At 41.8% G+C, this 17862-nt stretch overlaps 2 protein-coding genes and 1 pseudogene across 3 annotated transcripts; 2 read left to right on the top strand and 1 right to left on the bottom strand.

Annotated features, from left to right (window-relative positions):
- The first annotated feature begins 937 nt into the window (after nucleotides 1–937).
- Nucleotides 938–5303, top strand: LOC117711653 (olfactory receptor 5AR1-like). The gene is made up of 2 exons (XM_076935244.1): nucleotides 938–1064; nucleotides 2739–5303. Exon 2 carries the CDS (start codon nucleotides 2778–2780, stop codon nucleotides 3702–3704), a length of 927 nt encoding a protein of 308 aa, XP_076791359.1. The 5' UTR covers nucleotides 938–1064; nucleotides 2739–2777; the 3' UTR covers nucleotides 3705–5303.
- Nucleotides 5304–8295: 2992 nt separating this feature from the next.
- On the bottom strand, nucleotides 8296–8884 carry LOC117711762 (mitochondrial carrier homolog 2 pseudogene; annotated as a pseudogene).
- Nucleotides 8885–12035: 3151 nt separating this feature from the next.
- Nucleotides 12036–16418, top strand: LOC117711831 (olfactory receptor 5AR1-like). Of its 2 annotated transcripts, none has more exons than XR_013111287.1 (2): nucleotides 12036–12231; nucleotides 15388–16418. XR_013111287.1 is itself a non-coding variant. In XM_076936745.1 (2 exons), exon 2 carries the CDS (start codon nucleotides 13934–13936, stop codon nucleotides 14858–14860), a length of 927 nt encoding a protein of 308 aa, XP_076792860.1. In that variant the 5' UTR covers nucleotides 12036–12231; nucleotides 13895–13933; the 3' UTR covers nucleotides 14861–16418. The 2 variants fall into 2 exon arrangements, 1 of the variants encoding a protein (XP_076792860.1); XM_076936745.1 differs by having other exon boundaries at nucleotides 13895–16418.
- The last annotated feature ends 1444 nt before the right edge of the window (nucleotides 16419–17862 follow it).

Here is a 17862-nt window from a genome sequence, read left to right as displayed (position 1 = left end):
TGGGTACAGAGTTTAGGTCTAGCCTGTGCTACAGAAGACTGAAAAGGAAAAAAGAAATTTAGTGGGCATATATCTGAGGGCTGAAAAACATCAATATTAATTTTGAAATGAAAAGTTTTTGGCTGCTATAGCTGTAATTAACATTGAAAATACCTATTACATTAATAATTAAACCAAATAAAATATGAATTATATATTAATACAAATATCATATAAAAAGTCCTTGTAAAAATTTTTTATTCAAAATTGTCTTACTTTTAAATACGGATTACATGAAGATGTAAATTTTAATTTTTTTATTTGTTATTTGATGGGATTTTTTATTCGGCTCTGTTTTCTATTCACTAATCTAGATGTATTGGTGAGTATGATAGATTTGAAAAAGAATGAGCTGTGGGCTCCAGGTGACCATTTGTGGTATACACCAGCAAACCCATCATTTAAACTATGATATCTGTGCATCTGTAAGGCAAGACAAGATTTGAGTGACCAAATGTTTGGAGACACAGGTCTCAAAGGCAGATACAAGGGTGCACTGGGCTTGGTTGATGCTTCTGAGTACCCTAAGGACCTGAACAAAGAAAATGATGAGTTCACAGCATTTAATTTCATGTTTGTGGTTTATATAGTTTACAGATATTTATGTCTTTTTAAAATAAATGTCCTTCTCATAGACTCAAGCCTGAGGTTTCTGAAATCAAACCAGGTTTTAGTGTACCAACTATTATTCTCATGTGGCCTCAGGAAACATTCTGTTTTACTCTCTGAGATAACACATAGGGACCATGAGAAGTCTTAGTCCATGGGACCCAGCAGGAGCCAAACATATTCCCAGAGCCAGCTCCCCAGACAGTTCAAAGCACGCTCTCTCCTTCCCAGATGGACTGGCAAGTGAATCATTTCACAATATTTAAGACGTGCAAAGGGAATCAGACAGCTTCATCCGTCCATATTTCCAGCAAGTCCTTGGCAGGGCAGCTGACTTACTGTCTGAGAGATGGTCCTACTGTCCATCTTGCCACTTGAAGACCTCTGGACACAGAAAGTGAGCATCATTCTACTAGGTGAGAGCTGAATAAGATAAAAAAAAAAATTCTCCTCTGTGCCTAATTGTAAGATGTGTGCACTGTGTATCAATCAACTTGTATTTCTTCTAGGAAAGTTGAAGATCTACAAATTTAGAGTAAAAAATTATACAAAAAGCTCAGCATATGTTCTAACACATCCTTGTGAGTATAATTTCACCAATACCTCTTAGAATATACCATCAGCTGGGGACAAGACAAGACCCAGGTTTGTTGCTTAGTAGGCTTGAATACAGATTATAGTAACAACTGCTGTAAGGTTCTGTTTCTAAGTTGTCCAAGACTCTTCTGTCTGGCTCAGAATATAAACAATGGCCTGATGGTACAAGACTGTCAGCCCAGCTACTTCTGAGGCAGAGGCAGGGGCAGTGCAAGTTTAAGGCCTTCTTGACCAGAGAGTAGATTCGGGGCCAGTTAACTAATGACTAACTCAGTAACAGTTTATCCTAAAGCCATCTTCTCAAGCGCACTCATAGATGTTAGTGGTAACAGCCATCTGAGGTTGCAGGAATCACGAGTTGCTTCCTCTGGTTCATGGCAGCAGAGAAAGACACAGCCTCCTGTGCATCTCACACACCAAGTATGGCTGGGGCTGACTCTGCTCTCAAGGGTGAAACTTGTCTCCAAAAAACCAAATTAACAGGAAAAAAAGATCAAACAAACTTACTAAGTTGGTACAACTGCTGCTTTTAGAAACTGTCAGGTCCTCAGAGGATTCTGCTGAGGAAGGAAGTTGCACAGCCATGTTAGACATAGATTCCTGAGAGCTGGGGTCACTGAGTAGCTGCTATGGGGCTGAATGGAGAGTGCCTCACTAGATTGGATGCATGTTCAGTCTTTGTGGAGATGAATGGAAGCATGAGGGAGAAAGCAGTGTGTCTTTCCTTGGAAGGCTGAGGTAGCCACAGAATGAGAACATGGCCTTTGTGTCTGAAGAGCAGGAGTCAGGGCATCACAGGAGACAAGATGATGAGGAAGCCTCAGACAAGGCAATCTTAGACAACTGCAAATGGGGCCCACCTGTGAGAGGAACACACTTCTGCTCTGCCTGAGCTCAAGAAGCTCACTAGACCCTCTCCAGCACCTAGAAATACCCTAAACAAAAGGCATAAAGACACTTGGGGCCAGCATTTGAGCTCATTCCTTCTGGCTTAACTCTGTCTATTTGGAACCTAAGATCTAGAGATAGACATACAGATAGATATAGAGGGAGAATGTGTTTATAGATATGTAGACATGTTGATATAGATATACATAGATATAGGTATTAATACACAGAGACTGAACTACATAAATACACACACATGTATATGTGAAATATTTCAAAGTGAATACACAAGACAGCTTCTCAACAGAAGCCATGCAAAATTTAGAAGCAACAGAACTTTGACCGGTCTCCTCTCCCTCTTCCTGCTCCTCCTCTCTCACCCTTTTCCTTCTTGTAGTGTCCTCTCTGTCCCTCACTAAAGTCACTTTCACCCATCCTACTCCTCTGCCATCCAATCCCCCTCCTCTTAATTAATCCATCAAAATCCAATATGGATAGGCTGCTTCAATGTCTTAGTTTTCTGATAAAAGCCATGCCTCCATAATCAACATGGAACTGCACACACAGGTTCTGAGCCTGCCTGTTATTTCTGTCCCCTCCCTCAGCTGCGTGTAGCACTGTATCTGAACACAGTTTGAACAGACATGTCCAATCACACCAGAGTGACTCACTTCATCCTCAGGGGCTTCTCAGATGTCCCCCAGCTGAGATTGGTGGCCATCCCATTGTTCTTGCTCATTTACACATTTGGCCTCCTGGGGAACCTCTCCATCATCATGGCTGTGGTGAGAGACAGTCGGCTCCACTCCCCCATGTACTTCTTCCTGAAGAATTTGTCTTTCCTGGACATGTGCTACACCTCAGCCACTATCCCCAAGGCAGTGGCTATATCCTGCACAGGCTCAGGGGTCATCTCCTACCTCGAGTGTGCAACACAGCTTTACATATTTATCACATTCTCTTCTGCTGAATGCTTTCTGCTCACAGCCATGGCTTATGACCGGTGCCTGGCCATCCTCAGACCACTGCTCTATGGAAGCATCATGAGCCAGAAATATTGTTCTGCACTGGTGGTCACTGCCTGGGTGAGTGGGGCCATCTACTCAGCCTTCCATACATTCAACACCTTCTCCCTCCTCTACTGTGGACCCAATGTCATTGAACACTTCTTCTGTGACATCCCTCCAGTCATGAGACTGTCCTGCACTGATTACCATCTCAGTGAGGAGGTAGGCTTTGTTGTCAGCAGCTGTATTATCATGAGTTCCTTTGCCCTCACAGTGGTCTCCTATATTGGCATTGTGGCCACAGTTCTTCGAATCCCCTCAGTGGATGGCAGGTGGAAAGCCTTTTCTACCTGCTCCTCTCACCTGACCACGGTCATCCTGTTTTATGGAACTGGAAGCTTTGTGTACCTAAGGCCTGCCTCTCAATACTCGCTGATCCTGGGTCGCCTGGCATCTGTTTTCTACTCTGTAGTCACACCGTCTTTGAATCCAGTTGTCTATTGTCTGAGGAACAAAGATATGAAGTTTGCTCTACAGAAACTTTATTGTAGGACAAAGTACTGAGTCCTAGAAGACTACAGTGTGTGGCTCTCATGGTTGGTGGAGCCAAGTGTTTCACACACACACACACACACACACATCTTTCCCATTCTGTGACACTTGACAGTGCTGACAAAACCAGTTCCAGAACATGCCAGAAGCCACCACAATCCCTGAAGTGACATTTTAATTTCAGGGGATTCTCTACCCTCTTCCAGCCTCCATGGGCACCCAGATCCATGGACACATACCTACATATAGATACTCACATAAATAGTAACGTTTAAAAAGAAACAATGTGTCTCAGAATGTTCTAAAAATAGCAAAACTGAATAACATAATCAAGTGAAAAATGTACACTAGATAGATTCTTGAAATAGAAAGACAAACAAAAAAAAAAGTGTCTGCCACCAGAGAGCTCTGATCTACATTCAGCTGTTGAAGTTGTTTGCTGGTTGGTGTTCAAATGACCTGCTTCTAACTACACAGTCTTACACTGCAGGATGGTCTGGACAGTCATTCACTCTCCTTCTCATCTCTGTTGTCAGAATCTGAATTTATACACAAGGAGATGGCCAGCCAGCTGGGGCTCTTTGACTTCCTCTTCCCAGGCTCTGGAGCTATGGAGGAACTCTCAGGAACACTGTGTGTACTGAGTGACTGGGAAGTCCCCCTATGGAACAGACTTGCTCTCCTTAACCCCTTCCTGTGGCTCTGCCTCTTTTTTGCTGTGAATATGGTTCTCCTGTTGGATTTCCACTGGATGTCTTCGACAGGCCATAAGAAGAAGTGTCCTATGCCAGTGCTAAGCCTTGTCATTGAGATTCTCAGATGTGCCTTTTGGGTTTTGCACATTTCAGGGACAGTGATTCTCACTGCCAATGTCACTGTCTCTCTGACAGGTTCTACAATGTGAATTTCCCCCACAGATCCTTGTCTACTGGCTTGGGGATTTGCCCTTGTGTGTAAGTATTTATAGTTGGAGTCTGTCCTTCTGTTTTCAGTGAAATTTTTAAGTTCCTTTCTAATTAAAAATTCACTCAAATCAGTTCATGGGAAATGTGGCCTCGTCCCCTATGTGGCCAGGATTGTTCTTTTGCTGCTGTTCTTGGTTTGAGTCCCTTTTCTTTAATTTACTTTTATTTTATGTGTATGGGTGGTTTGCCTCCATGTGTGTCTGTGCACCATTTTTTGCCTTGGGTCCATAGAGATCAGAAGAGAGCATCAGTTTCTGGAGCTGAAGTTACAGATGGTAGTGAGACACCCTGTAAGTGCTACAAATCAATCAAAGGTCCTTTGGGAGAGCAGCCAATGCTCTCATCCATCTCTCTGGGCCTTTGTTTCTCATTATAAGATGGATCAAGTAGCCCAGGAGCCTCTAACTCAGCATGTGGTCCAGAATGAACTTGAACTTGTTTCTCTGCCTCAGCTTCCCAGCTGTGGGGGTTATTGGGAGGACTCACAAGGGTTTCCTGTTCAGGAAAAAGGCTGGGTCCTGTTTCTTAATTTGTACCAATCTTAATGTTTCTCAAAACTGACATTAGTATTGAACACTACGAATCTCAACCCAAACATCTAAAATCTAACATTTAAAATAAATGAAAATTAACTTTCTTCTCAAAAGACCTGTGACCATAATTTGTGATTTTGGACATTCATAGTGTTTGCACATTTCCCCTCTTGTAAATTATCATCAGGTTATACAGAAGTCAATGTTTCCCCAGGTAGTCAATACGACAGTATCAAATACACATGGGGAACGTGACAGTACACAATTTATTATGAGCGCCTGCTGGTAGCTAATGTTTTCTCTAATGCTGGAGGAAGTGAAATGGGTATTTTTTCATGTGTCAGCATTATAAAAAGTGATGCTACAGTGTCATTTTTAAAGTGGCCTAAGTTTTTCTTTTTAAAAAAAGAAGCATTTTAAAAACTCAAGAATATATACTGGAGCTTTTAAAAGAAGTATAACTAATATGCAAAAAAATAGAAGACAGAAAGGAGAAAGAAGTGAAAAATAATTCAGAACATTTACAAATATGATAGTTAAATATAATTCTGTCAATAATAGTTTAAAGTACAAATTACCAAAATATACTGTTAAAAGACAGAGTAACAGTTCAAAATTTCTTGTGCCCTTAATCCCACTGTTTTAGAGGCAAGAGCAAGAAGACTTCTATAAATTTGAGAATAATCTGGTCTACATATTAAGTTCTAGGCCACGCTGGGCTGCAAAGTAAGACCCTGCCTTAAAAATACAATAGATTATTTTTTCAAAGATGCAGCTATACACTACCTATCCATTAAAATGCGTATATAGAAAATGAAAACTAAAAGTTAAGAAATTGAGGAATGTGGGGGCTAGCAAGATGACTTGGATAAAGGCATTCACCCACAGATACACACACTAACAAAGATGCAAACACGCATGCACTCATATGTGCACACTTACACATATACAGAACACACATACACAGGAAACAGAAAAACAGAACAGAGACACACTGAGACACTATCAAACTCATTTTCCAGAAAAAACATACAAGGATACAGATGCCCCCATGATCATTTCTGATGTCACTGGTTGTCCTCATTTTTATTCGCTTGTGTGGTCTGGAGGAACACATTAATTTAGACTTATTGCTTATCAAATCTCTGCCCCAGAAGCAAACATTGTCTGACTTTAACTTTTGCTACTCAACACTTAAAGAACTGTATCTCAGGTAGACAGACATACAAACTTTCTACCTCAAATAAGTCACAAGAAACTTTCTTCTAAGTAGCCTATTCAGTGTCCTTCCCCCTTGGAGAAGTGGCCCCACTTTTCAAGGATACATTTTGTATCACAATTTCATGAATGAATAAGATGGCTGGGGTTCATGCAGGTTGTTTATTTCATAGGCCTATGTGACATGACCCTGAAACAACGATGTATTTAGAGCATCCTGTCTGTACCTCCCCTCCTACCCTTCCCAGACTCGGGTACCACTCATTGCATTCACATTGAACCTTGTCACACAGGGCTCTGAGGTGACCTGTAATCTAAGGATGGTGCTCAGAACCTGTGGTGCATCACAGAAGCCCACAAGGACTGTGCCTTGTCCTGCACCAAGGCTCAAACTGTAGAAATAGCCTGTTCCATGTGGAAACATCTGTCACCCTGAAGGAAAGTTCTACAGCTCTGCATCTTCATTCACTAGTGTCTTATTTAGAGTTTCTTTCTTTTCTCTTTCTTTCTTTCTTTTTTTGTATTTTCCTACATTATCTTTACTTGCCTTTTTGGGAGAAAAGAGTAGGTACTGCAAAACACATTTTATATTAAAACAGATGCTGATAATATTGAATAGAATATAAAATTTACATTACTTTTGAAAGAAAGTACTTTTGACATCACAGACATTTCAAGCTAAGCTACTCATGAGCTTCTGGTTGCATCCCTAACCCTGAGCGGGAGAAGAGCCTGCAGGCTCACACTACCTAACATCATGGCCTCTGCTGCATTGATGGAAGTCTAAAAGTAGCAAAGTCAGTGCTTACTCATTTGGCAAAGTACCAGTGAATTGCCACCTTGGGCTTTCTCATCTTATAATCATTTTAACCTGACATTAAAAGGCCTGGGTGAATAGGAGCTCAATATTTGAGTTGAAAATTTTCCTTCTAAAGTGATTTTTTCCTCCATAAGTGTTTTTAACATGCCTGAGGGTCTCACATGCAAGCTGGACAATATCCTAGGAACCATGTGGATTCCAGTCCATGTCACCAGATAAGGAGTTACAAATACAACTTTTCAAGGGTGTCATCAGAAATGAAAGCCAAACAACTCACCTTGTGCAGTAACAAAAAGGAAGCAAACGCTTAGGAGCAGAAGCTTATAGGCAATGGGAACTGCCATGAAGACAGACCTTAGAGGTTGGTGGGCGCTAAGCACATAGGGGCTACTGTTGTGCTACAGTGTTTGCTTCGTGCTACAAGAAGCTAAAAGAGCATCTTTTGAGTGAAAGGTCATCATACTTCCTCCCCAAATCTTGCTTAAGCCTCTGTAACTGACCTTTTTCCTTGCTGGTGGTGACGACTTTCTCTTCTATAGTAACAGAAGGCAGAAATCTTCTACAGTAACTCAGCAGCATTGAGAGGTAAGATGGGTCAACTGCTTGGAAGCATGGTGGGAGGTAGACCAGTTGCTGCTGACTTTCTAGTATCTACTCAGGTATTTCATAAACTCCCACATGGTATGCTTTCTTAATTTTATCAACTCTTATAGAATTAGTTCTTTCTTATTGGGATTCTATTCCTCATTTGACAAACTCCTAACCTGAGACTCAAATCTACATGACAACCTGCTTGTTCCTTTAGGAATATATGTCTGTTTTCTGTTTAAAACAAGAATTTAGAGAAATAAAGGTCCCATTTCAAATAACTAATGGGGAACACCAGTGGTAAATGATATTGTGCTAGGACAAAGAACAAAAAAAGGGGGGGCAGACATCAATCACCTTCATTTCCCCAAGATTAAATGATTATTTAAAAAGCATGCCTCACTGGATCGAAATCAACATTCTCTCCCATAATTCTGTGCATTGGGACTATAGAAATGTCACTGTTCCTGCCCACATCTTCAAATTGACATTCTCAGGTCATAACAGTGAGTCTTTCCACATGGAATCTTATGGAAAAACAAGCTGTTTCCTCGGCTCATGTTTCCTGCTTTTTGTAGCATGCACCAGCAATCTATGCAAGAAGTATATATTGGGGAGTAAGGAGGAGATCCACCAGCAAGCCCACAGTTGTTGACAGCCATAAGATTAGATACAAGCACAAAGAGATAGGTAAACATACTTGGAAAGATACCCGTGACAGCTTCGGAATAACTTTTTATTTCATTCATGGTAGAAACCCCACTGTCCACTGCATAGGTATTGATAAGATAAACCAGTGAGTTACAGAACCACAAAGAAATGATGTCACCAAGGAGGCAAGGAATGAGACCCGCAAAAAATCCTACGACACCTTCTTCCTGGTAGATGGTTACTATAAAGTCACACAGTCCACAGTACTTAGACTTTCTGCTGATAAACTGTACCATGGACCTCAGACTGATCATTGGAAGGGATGTGTAATGAGGGTAGCAGCAGAACGAGCAATCATCTCTCAAGTTGTCTCTTTGATAACTCAGTCAAAGAAGGATGAACCTTCTTTTTGTACATTTACAGATCCTAACTCCTCGGGTTTCTCAAACTCCTGGTAATATTGTAAAACTTTACCATGGACCACAGTTCCAAGAACACAGTCTTGGAGGTAAGCCTGTGAACAACCCACGCCTCCCATCGATGCTTGCAATGTGCTGAGCAGAGCAAAAGAGGCCAGGAAGCTGACAGACTTGTCTCACCAAAATATTTTATCCTATTGTTGGAGGAAGAGGCTGATATCCCGTCTGGATGAGCACTTTCACGTACATGAGTGGCTGGGACAGGATGGTGAGACCAGATCCCAAGAGCACATGACTGGCTGCATCTGCCATGATGGCATCCGTGGACAAACAGACAGACAGAGTCACCAAGCTACACAGCTGGTTCCAGATCAACCTGTCGGGGCGTGGGCTTCACTGGCCCCTTAGTTAGGGTTTCTATCTCTGTGAAGAGACATCATGTCCATGACAACTCTTATAGAGGGAAACATTTAATTGAGGCTCACTTACACTTTTCAGAGGTCTAGTCCATTATCATCATGGTGGAACAATGGTGGCATGCAGGTGGATATGGTGCTAGAGAAGGAGCTGAGCATTCTAGTCTTGATCCCCAGGCAGGAAAGGACTTCAAAGCCACCTCCACAGTGACACACTTCCTCCAACAAGGTCACACCTACTCCAAGAAGGTCTCCATAGTGCCACTCCCTATGGCCAAGCATTCACACACATGAGTCTATGGGGCCATTCCTGTTCACACCACTGCAACTAGAAGAACTGTCATCAAACAGGGAAGAGAAGAAAAGACAGGGTTCAGCAGCAGGTGGGCTCCCTCCAAAGAACTGATCTTGAGATGTTGCTGATGAAGGTGTGACCAACAAGCACCTGTGAGTGAGGCCTTAAGGAATGTTTAACTTTATTCATGTGGTCTGAAACTAAATACACCCGTTCTCCTGTCTTACACTCTTTTGATCAAATCCATAATTATTTCACTTTATAAAAATGAACACGTTCCCAGCTCCCACATGGCAGACCACAACCATATGTTAAGTCCAATGTCTCTTTTCACCTCCAAGGCTTATGCATGTACATGGTATGCATACACATATAATTAAATAACTTGAAAGTAATTTTTAAAATTAGGCAAGACATCTTGCCTCAGTCTAAGCTGAAAATGGATGGGGGAAGTAGGCACATCTCATAAAAACACTGGAACTGGACATCTTTATCCAGCACTGGCTGTTCTCCTCATGGGAGGGGCCAGTTTGCTCACTACACTTCTCTGAAACGTGAGCAGTCTCTCCCCAGACATGACAGACTTGCAGGCTTTGTTTTGTTTTGATGGACATACACCAAGCCCTGGGTACCATCCTGATTCCAAGCATCTTCACACAGTGTTGGAAATCTGTTGGCTATAAATGCCTGCATTCATTCCTGGGCTCTTTCTTTAAAGTACTATGTGGTTTTAGTTACAACAGCATCATATCATATTTTCTCATGATATAAAACTGCTGTAACTAAAACTATTTGATGGGGTAGGCTTACTGAGGGGAAAAGGGTATCCATGTGGAGAAAAATAAAATTAGACACTTAACTTCATCTGCATCCAAAATATCAACCTGAATGGATTGTACTATTAAATATAAACCTGCAAACTGTAAACATATTGAAAGAAAATATACAGAAAAACTCCATGGTTTGGAGCTAGGGCTGATCAACCACAGGCCAAGTCAAGGCAGCTAAGCAAACATGGTCAAGTAAAATATAGCAAACCAAAAATACCCAGCACAGTGAAGGAGGGAATCGATCCAATGACCGAAAGGGAGGAAATATTTGCAAGTTTTAATATGAAAAGAACGATGTTGAAATCTATTGCTAGTGCTGATTTTGAAGGTGTTTCCTTTATCTATTTGGCATGTGTATGTCTTTTGATAAATATCTGTTCAGGTACTTTGCCCGTACTTAATTTCTTAATTGCTATAAATTGAATGCCTTATGTGGCTAAATATTTATGAATACGTCCTTATCAAAAATAACAAAACCTAAAATATAGACAGATACATATTATAAATACAGACAGCAACATTCATGCATCTCGCATGCAAAATATCAGTCAAAGAAGCCAGGTGCAGAAGTCAGTCAGAGCAGATGGGTGGCTATGGCTGCGATTTGGAAGACTGCCTCCAGCCCTCCATGGAGGTGCATGGATTGGGAGGAGGTGTGAAAGACCCCTGAGCTGACGCTCATGTGCTGCTTGATCAGAGCTTTGTTTACATGAACTTCTTCACACAGCAAAGCATCACAGACCTTTACACTTCAGATCTGCATGTGTTCCCTTTTGTATTTATGTTTCCACAACAGCCTTGGCAAAACTCAAGAAACAAACTGGACTAGAGTAGATACTACAGAGAAAGCATCAGTAATGTAGGGGCATTAAAACACACACATACAGACACACTCACTCACACATACACTCAAACGCTAACAAAAACACACAAACATGCCATTTATTTGTTTTGCTTTGTTTGCCTTTAGACAGGACCATGCTACAGAGCCCAGGTTGGCCTTGAATTTATACTCCCCATCCCCACACCAGCAGTGCTGGGCTCTGTTTTCTGTTCCCCAGTCTAGATGTATTGGAAAGTATGATAGATTTGGTTGTAAGTGAAGAAGATTGAGCTGTAGGCTCCAGGTGACCATTTATGGCAAACACTATCAAACCTGTCATTTAAACCATGCCATCCATGCATCGGTAAGGCAAGAGAAGGATTTGGGTGACCAAATGCTTGGACATAGGTCACAACAGCAGATACAAGGGTGCACTGGTCTTGTTTGATGATTCTGAGTACCCTAAGAACCTGGACTTCTTAGTCCATCATTTCTTAAATGATGAGGTCAGAGCATTTAATTTAATATTTGTAGTCTGTATTGTTTGCAGATATTTGTGTCTTAAAATAAATGTCCTTCTCATAGACTCAAGCCTGAGGTTTTTTAAATAAAACCATATTTTAGTGTACCAACTATTATTTTCATATGGCCTCAGGAACCATTCTTTTTCCAGGTCTCTGAGATAACCCACAGGGACCCTGAGAAGTCTTAGTCCATGTGACCTGGCAGGAAACAAACATAATCCCACAGCCAGGTCCCCAGACAGCTGAAAGTGTGCTCTCTCCTTTCCCAGATGGACAGGCAGGTGAATCATTTCATAATATTTAAAATATGCAAGGGAAATCGGACAGATTCATCCATCCATACTTCCAGCAAGTCCTTGCCAGGACAGCGGCCTTACTGCCTAAGAGACGGTCCTACTGTGTCCATCTCACCCACTCGATGACCTCTGGACACAGAAAGTGAGAATCATTCCACCAGGTGAGAGCTGAGTGAGATAAAACAAAGCAAAAACTCTCCTCTGTGCTTAATTGTAAGATGTGTGCACTGTGTATAAATCAACTTGAATTTCTTTTAGGAAAGTTGAAGGTGTACAAACTAGAGGGAAAATTATACAAAAAGCTGAGCAATTTTTTTCTCACATCCTCTCTGAGAATAATTTCACCACTGCCTCTTAGAATATACCCTAAGCTGGGCACAAGACAAGACCATGCTTGTTGCTTAGCAGGTTTTGTTAGAGATTGGAATAACAACTGCTGTAAGGTTCTGTTTCTAAAGTTGGCCAGTGTCTTCTGTCTAGCTCAGAATAGTGACAATGGCATGATGGTATAAGACTGACAGCCAAGCTACTTCTGAGGCAAAGGCAGGGGCATTGCAAGTTTAAGGCCTTCTTGACCAGAGAGTAGAATTGGGGCCAGTTAACTAATGACTAACTCAGTAAGAGTTTCTCTTAAGGCCATCTTCTCAAGAGTACTCACAGATGTTAGTGGTTAGCTATCTGAATTTCCCCGAATCATGAGTTGCTTCTTCTGGTGCAGAACAAGAGAAGAAAGACACAGCCTCCTGTGCATCTCACAGAATAAGTAGGGCTGGGGCTGACTCTGCTCTCATAGGGTGAAACTTGTCTCCAAAAAACCAAATTAACAGGAAAAAAAGATCAAACAAACTTACTAAGTTGGTAGAACCACTGCTTTTAGAAACTGTCAGGTCCTCAGAGGATTCTGCTGAGGAAGGAAGTTGCACAGCCATGTTAGACATAGATTCCTGAGAGCTGGGGTCACTGAGTAGCTGCTATGGGGCTGAATGGAGAGTGCCTCACTAGATTGGATGCATGTTCAGTCTTTGTGGAGATGAATGGAAGCACGAGGGAGAAAGCAGTGTGTCTTTCCTTGGAAGGCTGAGGTAGCCACGGAATGAGAACATGGCCTTTGTGTCTGAAGAGCAGGAGTCAGGGCATCACAGGAGACAAGATGATAAGGAAGCCTCAGACAAGGCAATCTTAGACAACTGCAAATGGGGCCCACCTGTGAGAGGAACACACCTCTGCTCTGCCTGAGCTCAGGCAGGTCACTAGACCCTCTCCAGCACCTAGAAATACCCTAAACAAAAGGCATAAAGACACTTGGGGCCAGCATTTGAGCTCTTCTCCTCTAGCTTAACTCTGTCTATTTAAAACCTAAGATCTAGAGATAGACATAGAGATAGATATGGAGGGAGAATGTGTTTATAGATATATAGATATGCATAGATATAGGTATTAACACAGAGAGAGAATGAATTACATATATACACACAAATGTAAAAAAATTTTAAAGCAAATACACAAGCCAGCCTCTCACCTGAAGCCATGCAAAATTTAAGAACAAGAGAAATTTGATTGATGCCTCCCCCCTCCCCCGCTTCCTGCTCCTCCTCTCTCACCCTTTTCCTTCTTGTAGTGTCCTCTCTGTCCCTCCCTCTATTCACTTTTACAACTCCTATTCTCCCTCATCCAATCCCCCTCCTCTTAATTAATCCATTAAATCCAATATGGATAGTCTGCTTCAATGTCTTAGTTTTCTGATAAAAGCCATGCCTCCATAATCAACATGGAACTGCACACACAGGTTCTGAGCCTGCCTGTTATTTCTGTCCCCTCCCTCAGCTGCGTGTGGCACTGCATCTGAACACAGTTTGAACAGACATGTCCAATCACACCAGAGTGACTCACTTCATCCTCAGAGGCTTCTCAGATGTCCCCCAGCTGAGATTGGTGGCCATCCCATTGTTTTTGCTCGTTTACACATTTGGCCTCCTGGGGAACCTCTCCATCATCGTGGCTGTGGTGAGAGACAGTCGGCTCCACTCCCCCATGTACTTCTTCCTGAAGAATTTGTCTTTCCTGGACATGTGCTACACCTCAGCCACCATCCCCAAGGCAGTGGCTATATCCTGCACAGGCTCAGGGGTCATCTCCTACCTCGAGTGTGCAGCACAGCTTTACATTTTTATTACACTCTGTGGTACTGAATGCTTTCTGCTCACAGCCATGGCTTATGACCGGTGCCTGGCCATCCTCAGACCACTGCTCTATGGAAGCATCATGAGCCAGAAATATTGTTCTGCACTGGTGGTCACTGCCTGGGTGAGTGGGGCCATTTACTCAGCCTTCCATACATTCAACACCTTCTCCCTCCCCTACTGTGGACCCAATGTCATTGAACACTTCTTCTGTGACATGCCTCCAGTCATAAGACTGTCCTGCACTGATTACCATCTCAGTGAGGAGGTGGGCTTTGTTGTCATCATCTGCATTATCATGAGTTCCTTTGCCCTCACAGTGGTCTCCTATATTGGCATTGTGGCCACAGTTCTTCGAATCCCCTCAGTGGATGGCAGGTGGAAAGCCTTTTCTACCTGCTCCTCTCACCTGACCACAGTCATCCTGTTTTATGGAACTGGAAGCTTTGTGTACCTAAGGCCTGCCTCTCAATACTCGCCGATCCTGGGTCGCCTGGCATCTATTTTCTACTCTATAGTCACACCATCTTTGAATCCAGTTATTTATTGTCTGAGGAACAAAGATATGAAGTTTGCTCTACAGAAACTTTATTGTAGGACAAAGTACTGAGTCCTAGAAGACTACAGTGTGTGGCTCTCATGGTTGGTGGAGCCAAGTGTTTCACCCACCCACACACATCTTTCCCATTCTGTGACACTTGACAGTGCTGACAAAACCAGTTCCAGAACATGCCAGAAGCCACCACAATCCCTGAAGTGACATTTTAATTTCAGGGGATTCTCTACCCTCTTCCAGCCTCCATGGGCACCCAGATCCATGGACACATACCTACATATAGATATCCACATAAATAGTAACATTTAAAAAGAAACAATGTGTCTCAGAATGTTCTAAAAATAGCAAAACTGAATGACTTTAGTCAAGTGAAAAATGTATATCTAGATACATTCTTCAGATAGAAAGACAACCAAAAAAAAAAAAAAAATGTGTGCCACCAGACAGACACCTTTGATCTGTATTCTGCTGATGAATTGTTTGCTGGTTGGTGTTTAAATGACCTGCTTTCTAACTACACAGTCTTACACTGCAGGATGGCCTGGACAGTCATTCACTCTCCTTCTCATCTTTGTTTGCAGAATCTGAATTTATACACTAGGAGATGGCCAGCCAGCTGGGGCTCTTTGACTTCCTCTTCCCAGGCTCCAGAGCTATGGAGGAACTCTCAGGAACACTGTGTGTACTGAGTGACTGGGAAGTCCCCCTGTGGAATAGACTTGCTCTCCTTAACCCCTTCCTGTATCTCTGCCTCTCTTTTGCTGTGAATATGGTTTTCCTGTTGGATTTCCACTGGATGTCTTCGACAGGCCATAAGAAGAAGTGTCCTATGCCAGTGCTAAGCCTTGTCATTGAGATTCTCAGATGTGCCTTTTGGGTTTTGCACACTTCAGGGACAGTGATTCTCACTGCCAATGTCACTGTCTTTCTGACAGGCACAATGTGATTTTCCCCCCGTGGATCTTTTTCTTCTGGATTGGGGCTTTGCCTTTGTGTGTAAGTATTTATAGTTGGAGTCTGTCCTTCTGTTTTCAGTGAAATTCTTAAGTTCCTTTCTAATTAAAAATTCACTCAAATCATTTTCATGGGAAATGTGGCCTCGTCCCCCATATGGCCAGGATTGTTCTTTGGCTGTTGTTCTCAGTTTGATTTCCTTTTCTTTAATTTACTTTTATTTTATGTGTATGGGTGTTTTGCCTCCATCTGTGTCCATGCACCATTTTTTGCCTCGGGTCCATAGAGATCAGAAGAGAGCATCAGTTCCTGGAGCTGAAGTTACAGATGGTAGTGAGACACCCTGTAAGTGCTGCAAATCAATCAAAGGTCCTTTGGGAGAGCAGCCAATGCTCTCATCCATCTCTCTGGGCCTTTGTTTCTCATTATAAGACAGCATCTCAAGTAGCCCAGTAGCCTCTAACTCTGCATGTGGTCAAGAGTGAACTTGAACTTGTTTCTCTGCCTCAGCTTCCCAAGTGTACAGGTTATTGGGAGGAGGCTCACAAGGGTTTTCCATTCAGAATGAAGTCTAGATGCTCTTTTTTAATTTGTACCAATCATGGCACCCCAACCTACTATCTTGGGGCATTTATTAAAGTTTGTTTCTCAAAATTGACATTTGTGTTGGACAGTATGAATCTCAAGTTAAACATGTTAGATATAACATTTTAAATAAATGAAAATTAATTTTCTTCTCATAAGAGATGTGACCATAGTTTGTGATTTTAAACATTCATAATGTTTGCACATTTCCCTCTGTTAGATTATCATCAAGTTATACAGAAATAAATGTTTTCACAGGTAGTCAATATTACAGAATCAAATCTACATGGGAAATGTGAAGGTACACAATTTATTATGCGTGCTTCCTGGTAGGTAATATTTTCTTTAATGCTGGAGGAAGTGGAATGGGTATTCTCTTATGTGTCAGTATTACACAAAAAGTGATGCTACAGTGTTATTTTTAAATTAGTCTAAGTTTTTTTTTTTAAAGAAACATTTTTGAAAACTCAAAAACACATACTGGATCTTTTAAAATAAGTATAACTGATATGCTGAAAAATTCTGACAATAATAATTTTAAGGATAAATTATCAAACTACACTGTTAAAAGACAGAGTAGCCATGCATAATTACTCATGCACTGAATCCCAGCATTTTGGAGGCAAGGACAGGTAGACCTCTATGAATTTGAGATTAGCCTGGTCTAGACTGTAAGTTCTAGGCCACCCAGGGCTACACAGTAAGACCCTGCTTTTCAAAAAAAGAAAAAGGATAGATTAGTTTTTTCAAAGATGCAACTGTATTCTATCTATCCATTTGAGTAAATATATAGATACACACAAACTAAAAGTTAAGAAATTGAGGAATGTGGGCGATAACAATATGTCTCGGATGGTGGCCTCCACTCACAGACATACACACTCACACAGATGCAAACACACATGCACTCTTGTGCACACTGCATACACATACACAGGAAACAGAAAAACAGAACAGAGACACACTGAGACACTATCAAACTCATTTTCCAGAAAAAAACATACAAGGATACAGATGCCCCCATGATCATTTCTGATGTCACTGGTTGTCCTCATTTTTATTCGCTTGTGTGGTCTGGAGGAACACATTAATTTAGACTTACTGCTTATCAAATCTCTGCCCCAGAAGCAAACATTGTTTGACTTTAACCTCTGCCACTCAACACTTAAAGAACTCAAGTATCTCAAGTAGACATACAAACTTTCTACCTCAAATAAGTCACAAGAAACATTTCTAACTAGCCTATTTAGTGTCCTCCCCCTTGAAGAAAGGGACCCCCATCTTTCTAAGCTACAGTTTGTATCACAATTTCATGAATGGATAAGATGGCTGGGGTTCATGCAGGTTGTTTATTTCATAGGCCCATGTGACATGACCCTGAAACAACGATGTATTTAGAGCATCCTTTCTGTACCTCCCCTCCTACCCTTCCCAGGCTCGGGTACCGCTCCTTGCATTCACATTGAACCTTGTCACTCAGGGCTCTGAGGTGACCTGTAATCTAAGGATGGTGCTCA

This window comes from Arvicanthis niloticus, chromosome 6, assembly GCF_011762505.2.
Source record: "Arvicanthis niloticus isolate mArvNil1 chromosome 6, mArvNil1.pat.X, whole genome shotgun sequence".
NCBI classification, from domain to species: domain Eukaryota; kingdom Metazoa; phylum Chordata; class Mammalia; order Rodentia; family Muridae; genus Arvicanthis; species Arvicanthis niloticus.
The sequence above is the reverse complement of the archived record's forward strand: the minus strand, read 5'-3'. Positions and strand labels throughout refer to the sequence as shown.

Coding starts and splice junctions, on each gene's coding strand:
- LOC117711653 (XM_076935244.1), top strand. CDS start 2,778: ATGTCCAATCACACCAGAGTGACTCACTTCATCCTCAGGGGCTTCTCA.
- LOC117711831 (XM_076936745.1), top strand. CDS start 13,934: ATGTCCAATCACACCAGAGTGACTCACTTCATCCTCAGAGGCTTCTCA.